This window comes from Leuciscus leuciscus (assembly GCF_965113295.1).
Source record: "Leuciscus leuciscus genome assembly, chromosome: 14".
NCBI lineage: Eukaryota > Metazoa > Chordata > Actinopteri > Cypriniformes > Leuciscidae > Leuciscus > Leuciscus leuciscus.
The window spans coordinates 9,206,088-9,226,774 of NC_138738.1; the positions used below are offsets into that span (position 1 = coordinate 9,206,088).

General features: G+C 41.7%; 1 protein-coding gene across 1 annotated transcript; it reads right to left on the reverse strand.

Annotated features, from left to right (window-relative positions):
* Positions 1-180: 180 nt before the first annotated feature.
* gxylt2 (glucoside xylosyltransferase 2) lies at positions 181-20,671 on the reverse strand. Its single transcript, XM_082190182.1, has 7 exons — positions 20,262-20,671; positions 13,756-13,951; positions 5,564-5,695; positions 5,220-5,471; positions 4,178-4,301; positions 2,928-3,100; positions 181-1,989 (listed from the first exon to the last, which is right to left on the reverse strand). The coding sequence occupies exons 1-7, from the start codon at positions 20,528-20,530 to the stop codon at positions 1,807-1,809; spliced, it is 1,329 nt and encodes a 442-aa protein (XP_082046308.1). The 5' UTR covers positions 20,531-20,671; the 3' UTR covers positions 181-1,806.
* Between the last annotated feature and the right edge of the window lie 16 nt (positions 20,672-20,687).

Genomic DNA, 20,687 nt, shown 5'->3' on the forward strand with positions numbered 1-20,687 from the left:
GTAACCACCAGCCCACCAAAATATCACACAGTGACAATGTTAATGGTTTATATCTTTTTTTAAATGTTAATGAAAGTAATCCTAAATCTTGCATAAACATATATTGTCTGACCAATAGATTGAAATTTGATTTTTTATAACATAAATATAATGCAAAAAGAATTGTGAGACAAAGTCAAATTAATATTAAATGCATATTTATTTATTTATTACATTTCTGACATACACACTTCTGTATAAAAGGACAATAATACATATAATAGAAGACATTCAGAAAGACAGAAAAACACACTTGATTCAAACTTGACCATCGCTGGTGCATCTCTTGACACAGAGATAACATGAGATGTATAATAGTCTCCTGAGTTTCCAGTTAAATAAATCTCATCACTGATCCCAGACCAGTGACAGGAGGCTGGAAACTGGTCACACATTTAATTAAGCACATTGTGCTAAATGAACATCAAAACACACATCAAAACACTTACAACACACTTTCCCTTTTATGTTTGTACTTCCACACAAAGTCAACAAACAAATTAAAAGGCTGCGATTACACAAACTTAAAATGATTTTAGAATGTAACATAAAAAAAATAAAAAAAAGGGTAAACTGATCATACTGGGTCCAAAGAGTTTGTTTTGTTAAACTAACCTTGTTGCCATTTTTAACTTAACTTTCATATTACTTTCTCCAAACTCAGTATTTGTTTAAAAAAGTGCAATTAACTGCAAACTGTACATCTGTGTATTGTTTTACGGTTTTGTTATAATGTTGTTTTTATTCATATTATACTGTCATGATGTACAAACCTTTCTAATTGGCAGTATTTTATTTTAAATGATTACTTTAATTTAATCCCACTATGGCAAAAGTTCCTAATAACAAAGCACAGAATAAAACAGCCAAATGTGTTCTCTGTAATTGACCAGACAGAATATTGCTAAAAAATATATTTAACCACTTAGACCTTTTGGGCAGCAGGTTATCCTAAAACGACATTCTGCCACATATTCAACATCAAATTCATTATGTCCATCAGAATAGGCCTGTCACATCAAAATACAGGACACCTGACTTGATTGGAATTCTCAAAAAAAGGCTTTGTGATACGATATATATATCAGACTCCTTTCTAATCTCACTAACAAGTCATCTTCAATGTAAACAGTGTGAACATCCACCATTAAGGCTGTGCCTAAACTGAATGTACCTCTTGCTGAGTTCTAAAGGCTGACAGGCTAATTCTCTTTGGTTGTTTCTGCATGCTACATTCATTTTTGTGGCTTGAAAACAAGGCGTTATCACATGCTATTAAGTAGCAGAATGCACAAACAAATTGGTGCAGCCACTTAAGTACAAGAATCAGATAAAGTGTACTTAGACACAAATGCTCCAATTTTGTAATACTAGACATGATGACAAACTAGATGCTGAAAAATGGTACAACACAGTTGTAAATAAACAGCTCTGAATCCATATTTTTGGATTTGCTGAAATCAGCTTTGCCAACGAGTCCCTCATATTCTTTCAGGAACAATCAGATGGTTGATAACCCGCAATTGGAGGCACTCAATGCATTTGGTTACATCTCTATCTCCATCTCCCTCCAGCAGACCAAAACTGCTTCTCATTCCTGCTTAAATCTCCAACTCCGCTGGCTCATGAAGCTCATACTGGGCCTAATGGACCAAATTCAGCTTGGTTCTGGCATTGCTCATCTTCAATGAAAACAAAAAACAAAAACACTTTGATCCAAGAAGCAGGCAGAGACTCTTCCTTACGATGTTGAAATGCAGCTGAGGCTCATTTCTTATGTGGCAGTCGGACATGGCGCACCACTTTTTTCTCATAAACAACCCTCATGGTCTTCTCGATCTGTTTGAGGAACACCTGTGGTATTCTTCCACAAAGGGTGTTAACTGTGTCTAGGAACTTAGTCTGCAGAGGATAAAACAAAGACTGGAACATGTTCTCCTCAAAGGGATACTGAAAGAGAAGATAAAATACAAGTGTGAGGAACAGCTTTGGTATTGTGGAGGCACAATGAACAAGGTCCACATATCTGACTGAATTCTGAACAGCAGAGGGGCCCACGTGACTCAACCATACAAAAGGCTTCCTCGTGGGGAGACGCTTTCCTGCTATTAGCCTTCAAGGAGAGATTCAAGTAAACTGCACTCTGAATGCACATTGCAACACTTCTATTTATTCTCATATGATTCAACACCCTCAGGATTTGTTTTGTTAGCACTGAAGAATTAGTGGCCTAAGCAAGCAAAGACAAATGGATTATACTTTTTAATCTTAATCTTTGTCATTTTTAATGCGGGTGTGTATAATCTCTCTCTCTCTCTCTCTTTCTCTCTCTCTCTCTCTAGTAAGATATTTTTAAAAGAAATTAATACTTTTTATTTTAAGTGACAGTTAAGACATTTATAATGTTACAATAGATTCCTATTTAAAATAAATGCTGTTCTTTTGAACTTAATATTCATCAAAGAATCCTGATTAAAAAACATTTTTCAGTTTCCATAAAATATTAAGCAGTTATTAATCAGCAAATATTAAACTGTTTTCAACATTGATAATAAGACATTTTTTGTGAGCACCAAATCAGCATATTAGAATAATTTCTGAAGGATCACCGGAGTAATTGCTACTGAAAATTCAGCTTTGCCATCACATTAATAATTACATTTAAGAATGTATGAAAATAGACAACAGTTTTTTTAATTTTTTTATTATAAGAATATTTTGCAATAATATGCTTTTTATTGTATTTTTGATGCAGCCTGTATGAGCATAAGATGCTCCCTTTAAAAAACATCAACATTTTTGAATGGTAGTGTACATATATAATTGTCATCAATCTGACAGCCATTCTATTAGTTCTATCCTATAAATGTCTCCTGAAAATGTCTCACCTCACGTATGGCATCGTAAACCACTCTAAATGCGGGCTGCTTGTCGTCATGGTACACTCCACGGTTACCATGAAGAATAGACACTCCCTCCTCTTCACCAGCTTTGCAATTGCTTCCGTACATGCAGTGATCTGGCCTGTAGTTCCACTGGCACGGAAATATGTACAGACACTCTGTAGACACAAAGAAAAATATTCAACGTTTTATCCAAACTGCAAATAGCATATCTACGCAGCACTTGTGCAGAGAATCTTCATTTTTCTTCTATTTGTAGGTGTTTGTAGTCTTTTGGGCCTGTACCATTACAGTTGTCAAACAAGCACTACCCTTGCCAAATGTCTCACCAATTTAGAGACTTTAATTACTGCACCTGTCAGTATCTATCACACCTGTCAGTATCTATTAAATTAGTGCTGTAACAATGTAGAGTGCAAATCAACAAAAACAAAGAAAGTAGACAGGTTTATATGAGAGTTTAAATGATGCACTGAAAAACGTTCCCTTTCTTTTTTCTACTGTGCCAGTGTAACGTACAGTGATGATATCACATATGCTAATATCATAATACTTATTAGCGCCATATTACATGTTCAAAAACATGGTAATACAGAGGTATTTTGATATTTACCATAGTATGTACCAGCTAAAATGTATAGTATTATCACCTTACATGTCTAAAAACATGGTAAAACCAAAGTATTTTGAAATGCACCATGTCATTTACAAGATAATGCAAGGTAATTTAAAGATGTACATTTAAAAAAATATGGTAATACAGAGGTATTTTGATATTTACCATAGTATGTACCAGCTTTTGAAAAATGTAATAGTATTATTACCTTACATGTCTAAAAACATGGTAAAAACCAAAGTATTTTGACATGCACCATGGCATTTATAAGACAATGCAAAGTACTTTAAGATGTAATTAATAAATGGGACTTCGAAGCATACAATTAGTGTAGTACCAAAAACAAGTTATCTATACCTCTGTATTTTACAAAATATTTTAAGAGCTTCAAAGAATACAATGGTATTGGCATGGCACATATCCAAAAACCTGGTTTTAATATAGTGCCTGTCCAAAAAACAAGGTATTTTGATACATACCATTGTATTTACAACATACTTCAATGATACTTTAAAAACACCATGGTACATGTCCAAAAAAACTAAATTATTTTTTGCTTGTGTTGTCTAATCTTACTCATCATAATCAAGTATATCTTTGTGCAAGCATATCTTTGTACCTGGATTGTAGTGGAAGATGATGTTGAGGAGGTCTTGGTCTCCCCATGTGATGTGGTTCTTGTATTTCTGATAGAGAGGGTGTAGCAGATTTTCCCACGACAGACCGCTGGCGATCATGCTGTTCTGTAAAATCAATAGTGGCAGGTTATTTTCCTCAACAGTGAGTCTGGCAGCCACTTTTCAGACAGCTGTTGATATGGAAATTTTTTTCAGAAGAAGAAATGTTCTTTTTGTCCTCTCAGACAGCCTTGAAAATGTGCTTGGTTGGAAATTACAGTTCTAGCTGGGTTTCAGAAATATGCTAATCTAGACTGCTGTCACCCACTCTCTCTCTCTCAACGGATGGCAATCAGTAGACTTCCATCACTGCCTACTAAAAACAGCCTGAGGTTAAAAGGGTTTAAATCTGCAAAGAAACCTCAGAAGATATGTGAACGCCAAAGCCTCAGCCCACTACCAAGAGGAATAAACTATATAAGGAAAACACTGGCAATATCTAGTAATAACCTAGCACTCTATGAAATCAAAAATATTTGCATTAATTATTTTATGTTTGTAATACGTATATAAATCAGAATGTATTTGACAGAGATGCACATATATACAAATTTTGGCTGATACCGATAAGCTGACTATCATTTTCAAGTTATAGCAGATAACTGAAAAATTTAAGATATTTAAGGTTTTTATGTCTAAATAAATTCAAAATAAACAACTAAAAACTTGAATTATTCATTTTAAATGCTATAATTGAATTTGAAGAGAATTTAGGCACCACATTACAATGTACAGTATGAAAAGTGGATATTGATTTGCCAAAGATTACATTTGAAATGATTAGTGCTTTTAAAGATCACCTTTGCTGTCAATAAAATAAAAAATCTCTAATATAAAATGAAGACTGGTATGGAACAGAGTTATATTCATCTCTAGTATTTGAAGTTTAAAAAACAGCTATGTGGACTAGTATTGTGGACCACTGAAATTTCACCATAAGCAGACCATCAAAATTCAAGTCAAGTCAATTGTATTGTTCCTTACCCTAAACAGAGTGCTACGAATCCGTGTGAGGTTCATTAGCATGACCCCTGAATTGACCCCTGTGACTCCATAAAAGGGGTGCCTCGCGAAGCGGCTGTACCAGCCGATCTTGGGGATCTCGTGCTCTGGGGCCATGGCAGCTAGCTGAGTGCTGTTGAAAGCCTTCAGAAACTTCCAGATGTCATCCATAGGGCGGAGAAACAGAACATCTGTGTCCACGTACAACAGCGAGTCCACGTCCTTTAGGATTACCTGATATCAGAAGAAATACTTGGTTACAGTCAATGTGGTGAGATGGAAAACACAAACAAATGAACAAAAAAACTTAAGCAGCAGGGACCTACTGGAAGAAACAGCCTCTGGGCAGCACATGGTTTGAAGAGTTTCTTCCATTCATCTGCATTCCCCACAGAGAAGGTGATTGGATATATGCTGTAGTGAAACCTGGAGGACACCGTCTGAGGCCACACACTGAACTGTGAGAAGAAATTGAAAAAAATCAGTCAATGTCATGACTGTCAGCCTTCGGTAAACTGCACATCTATTCCTTACAGGTGTCAGCGAAGAGAAGTGTGTGAAGAAACCTGTATCAATCCTTCAAAAGAGCAACATTTTGTATCTTTTGTAAGAATTGTGATTAATAGAAAGCAATTTAGAAGTCCTGAAGAGATCTACCCATAGTGGTAGGCTACACCTTGTTTTAACTAAGTAGGACATGGCATGTTTTACCCCCGGTTTCACAGACAAGGCTTAAGCCAAGTCCTAGACTAAAATGCATGTTTGAGCTATTTTAACTGAAAGCAACTTGCACTGACATATCTTAAAATATGTCAGTGCCACTGTTTTGTCTCAAGATGCACGTCACCAGTAATGCTTTTTTTCTAAGGCACGTTTATAAAAGCTACTTAAATGTCCTAATTGAACTAAGGCCTAATCCTAGCTTAATCTAAAGCCCTGTCTGTGAAACCAGGCTTTAATATCTTAAGGATCAATTTCCCCACTATCAGCTTTGGCACAAACCTCATTTATGTTTGAATGCTTTTTTACTATTTTCTGCACAAAGAGTAACAAATTTAGTTACTTGGTTTTTTTGTGTGCATGTTTTGCATTTATGTCTAGAGATAAAAAATAAAATAAAAACCCTAAGGGAGATGACAAAGATGATTTCATCTTTTATTAATGAAATAGCTTCACTACTGATTGGCTACATTACATTTCTCAGCAAAGAGGGGGTTACATTAGCCTGGTCCTACCAGACTCTCGTACATTTCATTTGTACAGAGAGTCTGGCCACTCTCCATTGACAAGCGTTAACTTCCCTGAAGGCTGGTACTCTGTTGAAATTTAAAACTATTGGATCTGCCCAGAGCCACACTGGATCTGCCATAACCAATCGCTAACGTTTGGTTGTGACGTAACCCTACAACTCAAACTAGCGCACAACCTCAACGTCATCGTTCTCAGCCACTCCCTCTGTTCGCTGATTGGACCTCCAAAAATGTGGCCGGAGAAAACCCATATACCGCAAACCCAGACGACGTACTGAAGGAAAATTAAAATTGAGCGGAAGTACGTAGGAGGGCGGAGCCAGGCTAGGGGTACATCTCTGTTTCTGAAGGAATTAAACTCAGAGTTTCATTGTTAGACAGGCCGCAGAGACAAAGACAATTCATACGCATCTCTCTCCCTCTCCCTCTATCAATAATTAATTCAAATAAATGCTATAATTCATTAATTCAAATAAATGTAATCTTACCACACTTCTTTATCTCTGTGTCTGATTTAAAGCGGGCAGAATGCTAGATCTAACGAACTGTAACTAACAAAAATTACCCTTGTTTACCCTTTCGGTCAAAGTGCAAACATTAATAATAGCTTTAACTTGTCAATGCCAGCAAATGACCATGGTATAAGCAGGATAATCCACGGCTAGCTGTGCATTAAACGATTTGAATGCACTTCGCAAAGGCAACAGAGGCTTCGCATCGGGACTCGAGTGTTTTTTGCCTCCACATCATGCATTAAAATAATTGAATGCACAGCAAACCGTGGATTATCCCTTACTTATTATTAGCCATAATACCACCAAACGACCTTAAACTTGACAGTATTTTATTGTAAATACGACTGTGTCAATTAATTTAGATGCATGTCAACAACAAAAGTTATGAAAGCCATTTTTTTCTTTTCTTATAAATGTTATTATTCTCATTTAGCTTCATTTTTTCCAGCCGCTCGTGATCCCATCAGAAAAGACCTTCAACCCATTTTTGAGTCATAACAAATCAGTTAAGAACCACTGGTTTATAATATCCTGCTGATAGCCAAATAACTACTGCTGAAAAGGCTGCAGAAAAACAGAGGAAATCTTTTGAATAACAAACATGACTGTGATGAGGTTCAGTGTTGTGGGTGAGGGAAGGAAGAAGACAGGGGTCGGCGAATACTGGGACACTCGTTTTTATTAGCAAGTTTCTCAAAAATAAAAGGTTGCGCACAGAGCGCCTTCACCGTGCACGCAAGCACAGCACAAAACAAAAATAAACAGTCCAGTTTCTCAAGTTGTTCCTTGCAAAAGTGTCGGCAGCACGAGGTCCCAGTCTAGCTCTCTCTCTCTCTCTCTCATTCTCGCCGGCTTATATCCGGTCTCTCCACGCCAATTACTGCAATCAGACACAGGTGTTTATCATCTGCACTTGACCTACTTACTCACCGCTCTGCTCCGTCCTCTCTCTCCCGCTACAGACTTCGCAAAACCACGCCCCCCTCGCCACATACCCCCACCGCCCGACTCAGGCCGGGGAGCCATCCGGTCTGCAGCCTCCCCCCCCCTCCTCCTGGAGAGGAAGTCGGCCACAGCCATCTGTGCACCCGGCCTGTGGATCACCTGGAATTTAAAAGGCTGTAAAGCTAGATACCAACGGGTGATCCGCGCGTTGGTATCCTTCATGCGGTGGAGCCACTGCAGGGGAGCGTGGTCCGAACAGAGGGTGAACTCCCGCCCCAGGAGGTAGTAGCGGAGGGTGAGAACGGCCCATCTGATGGCCAAACACTCCTTCTCTATGGTGCTGTACATCGTCTCTCTCTTAGAGAGCTTCCGACTGATGTACAGCACCGGCCGCTCTTCACCCTCCACCTCCTGGGACAGGACCGCGCCCATCCCTCTGTCCGACGCGTCCGTCTGTAGAATAAAAGGGAGAGAAAAGTCAGGAGCATGTAAGAGCGGCCCGCCACATAGAGCAGCCTTTATTTGAGTAAAAGCCTGCTGGCACTGCTCCGTCCACTGGACCGTATCTGGTACTTCCTTTTTAGTTAGATCAGTCAGCGGGCTGGCGAGGTCCGAATAATTAGGTACAAACCTTCTATAATATCCCGCCAGCCCCAGGAACTGTCTAACCTCCTTTTTGGTCTTTGGTCTTGGACAGGTCGCAACCGCTGCAGTCTTATCAATTTGGGGACGCACCTGTCCATGACCTAAGTGGAAGCCCAGATATCTTACCTCCACACGCCCAACTGCACACTTCTTCGGGTTGGCCGTGAGCCCCGCCCTTCTCAGCGTCTTCAGGACAGCCCGCAAGTGCTGCATATGACGCTGCCAATCCCCACTATAGATGATGATATCATCCAAGTAGGCAGCGGCATATGCAGCATGCGGCCGGAGAATTCTGTCCATCAAACGCTGAAAGGTGGCTGGAGCCCCGAACAAGCCGAAAGGAAGGGTAACAAATTGGTGTAATCCGAACGGCGTTGTGAAAGCTGTTTTTTCTTTGGACATAGGAGATAAGGGGATCTGCCAATATCCCTTCGTTAAGTCCAGTGTCGAATAAAATCGAGCAGTCCCTAGCCGATCAAGCAATTCGTCAACCCTTGGCATTGGATAAGCGTCGAATTTCGACACAGCATTCACCTTGCGATAGTCCACACAGAATCGAACCGAGCCGTCGGTTTTAGGCACTAAAACTATCGGGCTCGCCCAGTCACTGTTGGACTCTTCTATTACTCCCATGTCTAACATTGCCTCTAATTCGCTCTGAACTACTTTTTTTTTGTGTTCTGGCAAACGATACGGCCGGCTGCGTACAACCACGCCCGGCTCTGTCTCAACGTGGTGCTGAATGAGGTCCGTCCGACCAGGTAGGGGCGAGAACACATCAGCAAATTCTGCTTGTAACCTTTTTACATCAGAGAGCTGGGAGGGTGAGAGGTGGTCTCCACCAGGGGCCAGAGCGAGAGATTGAGTTTTTAGATTCGCCTCTGGCCCGAGATCCTCCTCTCCGCTCACCACCGTCGCCAGCATCACTGATTCCACCTCTAACCATTTTTTAAGTAGGTTGAGGTGATAGACTTGATGTGCTCCGCCCCTATCTGTTCGAGCTACCTCATAGTTAAGATCTCCAATTCGCCGTGTGACCTCGAAGGGTCCTTGCCACTTTGCGAGTAATTTCGAGCTAGAAGTAGGGAGTAATACAAGTACCTTATCTCCCGGTGCAAATTGACGAAGTCTAGCCCCCCTGTTGTACAGCCGACTTTGTTTGTCCTGGGCCTGTAGCAAATTCTCCATTGATAGCCGCCCCAAAGTGTGGAGTTTTGCTCTCAGATCCAGGACATACTGAATTTCGTTTTTACTATTCGAAGGTCCGTCCTCCCAAGTTTCTCTAAGGACGTCTAACACCCCGCGGGGCTGACGTCCATAAAGAAGCTCGAAGGGGGAAAACCCCGTGGAGGCTTGCGGGACCTCCCGTACAGCGAACAAGAGGGGTTCTAACCACTTATCCCAATTTTTGGCGTCTTCCTGTACGAACTTCCGAATCATGGTTTTTAACGTGCGATTAAATCGTTCCACCAGCCCGTCAGTTTGTGGGTGATAGACGCTGGTGCGAATCGATTTAATGCCCAATAATTCGTAAAGTTCGCGAATCGTACGTGACATAAACGCCGTGCCTTGATCGGTGAGAATCTCTTTCGGGATTCCCACCCGGGAGATTAATTGAAACAGTGCGCTCGCCACACTCTTAGCGGAAATAGTGCGGAGCGGTACTGCTTCAGGATACCGCGTTGCATAATCCACCAGAACTAAAGCAAAGCGGTGTCCCCGTGCCGACCGTTCTAATGGCCCGATGAGGTCCATACCAATTCGCTCGAAGGGGACCTGCATTAATGGGAGAGGGCACAATGGTGCTTTTGGGTTGGCCGGTGGATTCACCAACTGACATTCACGGCAAGACGCGCACCACTTGCGCACATTCTCGTGAATGCCCGGCCAGAAAAATCGGGCCATGAGACGGTTTAGTGTAGCTGTCTGTCCTAAATGCCCGGCCATCGGATTACAATGAGCCGCCTGGAAAAGCATTTCCCGGCGGCTTTTAGGTATTAACAACTGAGTTGTATCCTGCTTTGACTGGGCGTCTTGGGTCACCCGATACAACTTATCTTTTAAAATTGCAAAGTAAGGATAGGAGAGCGGTTGGTCAGGGTGGAGTAGCTGGCCGTCTATAGAGCGGACCTGATCAAAAGCGTGTTTCAGCGTTTCATCCTGAGACTGCTCCAGGGGAAAATCATCGCGCTCCGTAAGGATGGTTCTTTCCAGAGCGCTCCGTTCCCCTGAAGCAGACCCCAGAGGTCCCGACTCAGCTTCTCCCACCTGAGCAACTGCCTCGTTCCTCTCATCTCTTTCTGCCCAAGAGGCATCCGCACATAAATACCCCAATAATTCATTAAATGCTGGCCAATTGGTCCCCAGAATTAGCGGATGCCTGAGGTGCGGATTAATCGCCACCTCTACTCTATGCTTTTGTCCCCTAAATTGAATGTCCACAGGCATTATCGGATAATTCGACACCTCCCCGTGTATACACCGTACCTTAACCATGCGGCTACTATCCAATGCCTTAGGTTGAATCAGACTTTGATGGATGGAGGTTTGGTTACAACCTGAATCCACCAAAGCGGAAAACGTACCCCCCTTGATACTTACTGGTATCTGGTACAGGCCAGCCTGATCGGGGGCAGCTTGTGGCGCATCGGGGACCCGGATCAGTGTCCCCACCTCCATCACCGGACACCGATCGATAAAATGACCCGGATCCCCGCAGCGCCAACAAGCCGGCCCAGACTTCCCCGCCGCCCTGGTGGCAGGAAGCGGGTCAAGAGATTGGCGTGGAGAGAGCGGGGAAGCAACCGGTGAAGTAAAGAGACCGCTAGATGAGCTTCCTCCTCTGGGAGGGACTCGGGGCACTGGTAACGGCTCTGCGGGGGTCCCCGTTCTCCATCTGGGCGCTGGTCTGGGCGTAAGCCCCACACGAGACCTGGGAGGAGGGACAGGTTTAGGAGGGGGACATGAGAGAGAGGGGGAAGAGAGAGAGAGAGAGAGAGAAGCGGATGGTAGGGGTTCGCCGACCCCAGGGCACGCCACCATCTGATCTTCCGCCAGCTGGATGGCCTGGTCCAGCGACGTCGGGCGGTGGCACTGGACCCACTGCGCGGTCTTCCTCGGAAGCCGCGCCACGAACTGCTCCAGTACCACTCGGTCGATGATGTCCTCGACGTCGCTTTCGTCGGCCATCAGCCATTTGCGGCAGGAGTCCCGGAGCTGTTGTGCCATGATGAAGGGCCGACCGGACTCTTCGAGGCTCAGCGTTCTGAACCTCTGGCGATGTTGTTCGGGGGTCCGGCCGACCCGCTGGAGTATTGCACGCTTGAGGTCCTTATAGACCAGGAGGTTCTGGACTGGCAGTTGGTGGGCGGCTACTTGTGCTTCTCCGGAAAGCAGGGGAATGAGCCGCATTGGCCAGTCCTCGGTGGGCCACCCCCGGTCCTCCGCAGACCTCTCAAAGAGATCGATGAACGCCTCTGGGTCATCTTGGGGACCCATTTTGTTGAGAGGCAGCGGCGTTGATGTTTCTTTAACAGGGGGGGTGGCCCGAACCTCCCGGTCTATCCAGCTCCGGAACAGCTCGCGGTCTTCCTGCTGGCCTCGGAGGAGCACTTGAAACCTCTGGTCCTGCTCCTCCTTTATCGCCAGCAGTTGCTGATGTTGTTCCTGATGAAGACCGGCGAGCGATGTTATGATGTCCGCAAACGGCGTGGCTGGCGGGGTCTGCATGGCGGCGGCGATCTTCTTCCTCCCGGGTTTCGGCACCAGTGTGATGAGGTTCAGTGTTGTGGGTGAGGGAAGGAAGAAGACAGGGGTCGGCGAATACTGGGACACTCGTTTTTATTAGCAAGTTTCTCAAAAATAAAAGGTTGCGCACAGAGCGCCTTCACCGTGCACGCAAGCACAGCACAAAACAAAAATAAACAGTCCAGTTTCTCAAGTTGTTCCTTGCAAAAGTGTCGGCAGCACGAGGTCCCAGTCTAGCTCTCTCTCTCTCTCTCTCATTCTCGCCGGCTTATATCCGGTCTCTCCACGCCAATTACTGCAATCAGACACAGGTGTTTATCATCTGCACTTGACCTACTTACTCACCGCTCTGCTCCGTCCTCTCTCTCCCGCTACAGACTTCGCAAAACCACGCCCCCCTCGCCACAATGACATTGCATTCTTTCTCTCTCTCTCTTCAAAGCCTTCAGATCCTTTATCTTCAGCAGTACGCGCAGGAATAGATCAAGATCAGCTCAAGGCCAGAGGGCACCTCTCAAAAAGCATCAACTGTCTAAATGTAGAAAACAATGTAGTGCTATTTTCAATAACAGTCCCTCTGTGGTGAGAAACATTGTAAACGATTAGGATTGTAGAGAAAGACCACTCTACCAGAAACCAAATAATGTGTTAAGAGGATGGTAAAGGGATCGATAGATTCATGAGGTTTCTCACATTACCCTCCTCACCAGATTGGTTGGTTGTCAGGGTTAGTCTGACATTGTCTGAGGGTTACCACAAAGCCACTAGTACACCAAAATTGTCAGTCACAGTTCTGTCAAAGGTCGGTTTAAATACACTGAGAAATCTTAGGGAACAAACTGTATACCTTACTAAGGATGTAAAAAGACAATCATTATGATTATAATTAATATGACATGAGTGAGAGTGTGTTATTGGAGGTTTGCAAAAGGTTCATTACCCCTAATATAAACAATAATTATAGTGAGTTTGCAAAAAATAATAAACTGAAAAGGTCAAACATAAAATACACTGCATCATTTAATATAAAACAACAGTAATCAAAATGAATTGTTCCCAGAACAAATATTCCCAGCCCTATAAGTTATGTTGGAGTTAGCATATTACATTTAGAGATTTAAGTTGCAAGCGAAAGAATCAGAGTGAAGCAATAGTCCCAAAATGTGTGCCAGATTTTTTCGAGCTGCATAGTTAGGGGATGAAACTTTGTCTGAAAGTCAGTTATCCATTGCAATGCTTTCCAGAGAATAAAGATATGCCTTAGAAAAGTAAAGATACTCAAACCACTTGAAAATAAACGTCTGATGAAAAAAAACCCAAATATTTTAGGTCACCAGTCAGCTAGACTTTACAATCAAATTAAAAAACCTAATATAGCCACAGCAAAGATGAAAGAATCATGGGACACGCTCTCACCCCTTTTTCAAATTGTTCGGCCAGGTCCTCCTCGGCAAAGATGTGAAATTTGATCTTCTTTATGCTGAAGAGCAGTGCTGACTTCACCATGTTGAGCGTTTCATCTAGACGGTTCCCACAAGCCACCACTGCCAGGTGCATGACATCCTCTGCTCGTGTGACCTTTGACACAGGGTGCCCCACCTCACTCTTCTGCCTAGAGGTAAAGAAAAAATAAAGCTTAAACCCATACAAACCGTGACATCAACAACAAAAAACATCTGGTACAAATCAGCTGGGTCAAACCATGAGACAACATGGTCATGAAATACTCATTCTGTACACGGTTCCTCTGGCACATGGAATGACTCAAGGGTAAACAATTCTGAGTCAGAGTCAGATTTGCAACCAACTTGATCAGAGAGCACACAAGGGCAAGCGTATTTAAAAAAGAATGAGAGGAATGTGTTTTTGTGCTTACAAATGTGAGACGAAGGTCAGATTCACTATGGTAAGCTTATTATATGTGTTTATATTTTAGACCAAGAGTGATGGTTTTCACACGTCTGAGCGTGTCTTGTCAAATCTGTAAATAGATAGAAGTGGCGATTTTGATGCGTGTATGGTGTGTGAGTGGTCACAACGAGTGAGGAAGGTTGACATGGAGCAGCTAAATGTTCTGCTGGCAAAAAGAGAACGCGACAGAGCTTGTAATAAAACGAGAATCAACATTGGCTTGGCTTTTTGGAGATGGCAAGAACTGAGAGATTTGAAATGTTTTTAAAAACAATGCGGAGATGGCGTTGTTATTATTACTCCACAGGTGAGTAAGGTATTTTATTGAACAAAAAACTGCCATATGTAGCTCTCTATCAGAAGCATTATCTATTTTGAAGGGTCATTTCATTATGGTTAATGGGTATAGCTACAGTACCGTCTTCAGCTAGTCAGCTTGAGATCTCTTCCATCCAAACTGGTTATATTTTTTAAACCTGGTAGTGAATGTTTTATGAGCAGTAGGTTAACCATATTCATTCGCAGAGTCACGCACAGCCAAAGCACAACCAAAACAATGTTCTTCCGCAAAAATGCATGCAGTTTTTTTTTAACCGCTAGACTACAGTGCTAAAAGTTACATAGTGTACCTTTAAGCGCCACGTTTTTAGAATGCCATGTCATGCATGAGACGATGCAAAAGAGATGAACACAGCGGTCAAAGATGTCCGTCTAGCACATTTACATTGAAAAACAATGAAAAATGACCGCAGTGGAAAGCAAAAACGTGTTCAGTGTGAACCGGCCCAGACAGTCTGCAAAATATGTCTTGGTCTGCTCCAACCAAGGTTGGATAAAAATCAGTATCGATCTATACGGAAGCATATTTTTTGCCATATCGCCCAGCCCTACTTTGAAAGACAATAGGAGACATTAAACATGAAGATGAGTAGCACTCTTGCTCGTCATGACTTAAGTGACCCGGCCACACGGTGTTTCACTTGAATACACATTTCCTTGTCTTGAGTCTCTAACAAAATTGTTATTGGTGTGGTGTTTGCTTTTGTGATTCATGTTGAGTCTCCATCACTCCAGGGAAGTAAGCTCTCTAACCCTCTAAGCTCTACCCAAGAGATGACCTCTGGGAAAGAAAGTCCTCCATTTATCCAAGGCTTTGGAGGAGGAAACAAATTCATACCGCAAGAAAAGCACGCAGCCTTTCAGACAGACATCAAAGAGCTTCCATTAAGCCAAGGACGTGCAAAACACTCTTGCTCTCTTTTCAACTCAACCACAGACCTTGACATGATGTGAAATAAAAGGAAAAACATGGAACACCTTAGGGTTTGACAACAGGGAAGCATGGATATTTTCACACCTGAAAGTTAATTTTCAGATTTTTCTGCCTATTATAGATTGTAGACTAGTATCATAAAAGACTGTAGAATCTGCTTTGAAGGCAGCGGTTTCCTGTGGAAAAAGCTCCCCTTGTTTACACCACTGCAAATTAGGCAACAGGAATTGCACCAATGGTCTGATTGAAAGATATCAAACAATTTATTCTTTTCATTTTTCTCAATCATTTGTCTAAGATTTTGTCTAGTAAGGCATTTACTTCAGTACCTTTTTTAATCAACATGAAATGTTCACATGCTCTGACTGATCTTATAAAAATTCTTGCAGTCTGTGTGGAAACATCTGGAAACATTTAGACTGTGAAGGCTGAATTAAATATTGCACTCCTTATTGAGCTAAAGTGAATGCTGACACTGATGTTTCCCTTAGAGCGATACAATTTACTGTGGACAACGTGAAACCAACTTCTAACATGAAATCAACTTAGCAGTGAACCAAAAATGAATGAAAATAAAATAGGGTGGACTTTTATTGTGTCTCCTCTCTAACTTATTATGAAGTGTATCTCTCACTTTTATGAGAACATTATTGATTATTTGTGTGAATCATTCTTAAAATTTAATTTAAACATGCATTCAATTTAGTGCAACAATTTATGCAAGAATGGTTTTACAAATGATTTACACAGAAATGTCTCCATTGTACACCAGAAGACTACCGACTAACCAACAGTGATTGGCTACATTGCTCAATGCTGTAAAAACATGTTGTAAATAGAAACATTTGACGCTCTTTAGAGCCCAACACAAATACACACTGTAGTGTTTGCCAAATCTGTTTTGCCAATATGATATTATTATATTAGTAGTTCATGAATAGATTAAGGAAGATGATTCACCACAATGATATTTGTCAGAATAGACTTAAAGGTGGGGTAAGCGATATTTGAAAAACGCTGTTTGAAAGTTGGTCGGACCAACACAACAAACAACGTGTAGCCAATCAACATTAGGGGGCGTATGACGGAGGAGGAGAGAAAACGAGCAAGAGGGAGATTTGAAGAAAGAGAGATGGCTGAGAGACATAAGAAAAGAGAAAAGCTCATAAGAATATTACTGGAAAATTAAGGGTTATATTTTTTGTGCTCCATTGTCATTCGTTCATCATCTTAACTTTATTTTTCATGAAGCATTATTTTGTTGCGCTTCTGCTATGATAAAGAGACATCCACTCTTGCATTGCATGTGTAACGGAGGCCAGCTAGTGAGAGTTGTGCAGGCTGATGACTGCTAGAGAACTTGGTGTTTACTGTTTAGCGTCCTTGTTAGTGCACCCGCCTCGCATGCCAGCGATCGGGGTTCTAGACCAATTCGGAGCAGGGCGGTTAGGATTGGAGGAGGGTGAGCTTTGGAGGTGGGGCAATGAAGAGAGGGATGTGTTTGTTTTCTTTCAATTCAAATATCAACAGTGTTCAGCAACGACTTTGAGAAAAAACATACTGTACCTTTAATGAGATAAACAGTAATAGTATATTTTTTCTGAAATTAATTTATTTTTGTTTCCAATAGGATTTGGAAATCGACATTATGCTGCACTTCACACTGGATTGTGGAAGCTTTAGTGGTTTGTGCATCTCACAGTCGCCAATCTAATCTTGAACAAAACAATGGAAAACACCAAAGAGAGATCCAAAAAAACATATACAGAACAAATACGCTGTCTGATTTAAGCCAAGCCCTCATGGCTGCGTGTATGGAATTCAGCCAGTGCTTTTCTTATAGCTATTCACCGCACTCCATAATCTATACGAACAAATTATTAGCACTTTTCCCCCTCTTCAGAATGTCTGTATACCTGTCCTGGCAGAGCCATGTTTTCAGTGGCACCTTGACTTTAAAACTTGAAGTGAAACGTTAGTGTTATTGCTTCAGGTTAGAAGATAAAGACTGCAGAGGAGAAATCAACTCATTGAGAGGCACGAATGGCAATGGAGAGATAAAAGAGGCTAGAGAGAGAGAGAGAGAGAGACACACACAAATGGAGGGCTCTTAGTCTTCCTCCATGACAGGTTTATGGCTTTATATAATGTAGCTGCCATGCAGCAGTTGCCTCTAGTCATACCTGCATTACAGATGACAGAGCGAGCTATTCGTTTGACATTTAGTAGACATTTATTCCTAGGTGCGGCAAAAAACAGGTACAGTGGTGTTTTGTGATTCTGGCAGAGAAAGGTGTTATGAGCACCCAGCTTTCCAGTAATGCCGGTTATTTTGGGAAGGGGTGTGAAAGAAACATGAGTGTACTGCTGCAAGTTTACTTCATTGTCATTTTAATTCATTATTATACTAAAAGAATAGTTCACCCAAAAATGAAAATTCCGTCATTATTTACTCACCATCTTGTCATTCCAAACCAACTTTCTTTGTTCTTTAGAGCAATGTTTTGAAAAATGCTTTTCTTTGGGAGCCGATGTTGTTTCAACTTCAACAGTTCAACAAAAGACTGCTGCAGTGATGACTTTTTTTGATTATTTTCATAGGCCAACAAGGAAGTTGGCATCGCCCTGGTTCCCTCGACAAAAACCCAATAGGATTTTTCCATTGGCTTTTGCATCATTGCAGAAAATGAGCTTTGTAACCAACAACAGTTTATGATTCTTCCATGTTTTATTTATCATGATAATCTTCACAAATGAACACATTTTATTAATTTTGAAGCCTAAATACAGGAAGTAAAAAGCTAAAGTAGGCTATAAACAGACTGCACGGTCACATGACTTAAGCGTCACCACCATTAAGCTTACGACAGCTCTTTTAGTCTTTATTTTAAAGCATTTTCCCTAAAAGGTTGAGTTAGATTGCAAGAGCGTCATTGTAAACACAATGAGGCTGTGAAAGTAGACTAGTGAGTGCTTTTCCTGTTCGGCATGATTACGTTTAATGTCGTAGAATAAAACATGAAAATATCTTGCGCTTGTTTAACCACAGGCCTTATTTTAGGCATTTAACCAAAACCCATTGACTTCAGGATGAAGGAACTGAAAGTACTAAAAAACTAATTTCCGGGTTGTGGCCAACAAAAATGTCATACCTGCAAGACTATATTCTTAAAAATATCTTAATACAGGTTTGGTGTGACATGAGGTTTAATACATGAAGGAATTTTCACTCTTTGGTGATATATTCTTTTTATAATACAACAATAAAACAGAAAAAAAAAGGTCTGGGATCAAAAGGTTTGTGTTTGTTAGAGCCCTCAGGACAAAACAAACCCTTCGGGCCCCCTGAACGCGATGAAACATATCATCAGGGACACATTTGTCTGTTTTGCAACAGTGAGGCAGGAAGCACGTCTGGAGGATGCGCTTAAAAAAGGAAAAACTCGTGCGGAAGAGTTAACCACTTCTAAATAAAACAACAGGTCAAACGGGATGAGAGAGATCTCCTCTGGGGAGATGGATAGGGAGCCAGGAATTAAACGCATAGAGCGTTTTCCAAATCACACCCTCTCATCTCTCCCGTTTGTACGGTGAATCTGCTTTACTAATTTCCCTGCTCTGCATTGGCCCTTTGCATTGTGGGTTTATCAGCAGAGAGCAGTCACAGGGGTGTGGACATGAAGACGGATCACTGCTGGAAACCCAACAGGGGGGTCAAAGGGTTGAGATATCTCACAACTGCAATTAGTGGCGTTTATGTGAAGCTGTCAGAGGGGTGATAACATATGCTTGCTGAAAGAAGACAAGCAATGAATATTAAACTCATCCTCACTGCAGAATTGATTTCACACAATCAAAAAGGCATCCATAATAGTTCGCCTACCTTTACATGATCGATCTCACACTATCAAAATACTGACACAAATGAACCAATCTTCAGTTCACCTAAAGGATAAATGTGACAGCTCCTTTTAATTAAGTCTCAGAAAGGGCGGATCATCTTGATGAATAAACTACTCCATCCTCTAGTCACATGGGACTGTGTGCACTCGCTCAGTACAACCAATCATTGATTTTGTCCTTCGTTCGTTGAGACCCTTTGGGAATGAGGCAACTGCATTCAAGGTGACCTTTTTAATAAAGTCATAATTAAAATACAATTGAGATAATCATAGTGCGCACAGGGGGCTCTTAGACTCGGCATTGTAGCATGTCCAATGCACACTGGTATCTGGTAAGATTTAAGACATAAGTGCACGGTAATCTGGATGTGGACAGTGCAAAAAAAAAAAATGTGTCATGCATGGTTTCCTCTTTGTTACATTAAGAGCATAAGCTCAAGACATTCTTGCTAAAATCTCCATTATCACAGCAGCAGGCTTTTTGACAAGAATGTCTGGTTGAATTTGCTGTGTTGACATCCAGGAAAAGACCAATAATATGGGTTGATTTTAAAACATGCATTTGCATTGATTTGCAGTGACTGCAAATTACACTGAGGTCATAAATGCTCTTGAGAATCAAACTAATGCACTGATCATGTTTGCAGAAAAGGGAATTGAAAGTAAGTATATGTATCAACTTTAATAGAAGGAAAAACATGCATTATATTACATTATATTATATCACATTTTTATTCAAAACGTCTTGAAAACATCTTGAAACATATTTATTCATTCTCTTTTGGATCAAACTAGTTGTTGGTCATCAATAATGTTGCACTTGAAGAATTTCCTACCGAGTCTTTGCGATGACATTCCCTCCTCCTCTGCTGCTCAACTTCGGCTCTTTGCGGATTAGCCTCGGTGGTTTTTGCGGCTCTTCTGGGTTTCGTTTCGATTCTTTCGCCGGTGCAAAATCCCCGACATGATTGAAGAATGGCAAATGTTTTTCTTTCGCAACTTCTTTAAGCGGCGGCTCGTCCGCAGCGTTCCCCCCGAAAAAGTACAAAAGTAGGAAAACTCCAAAGCATACCGCGATCGCCACGATCTTGCTGTGAATTCTCATGGTGAAAAAGTGCTCTGTCCGCGTGGAAATGTCTCAACCATGGCTCTGGTTAAAACATGGGGACACATTTGTAGTGTGCAGCCATACTTCTTCATTTGTACTGTGATGATGAAGACGATGCTGCTCAGCTTAGCGCCGATATCACACACGTATATGA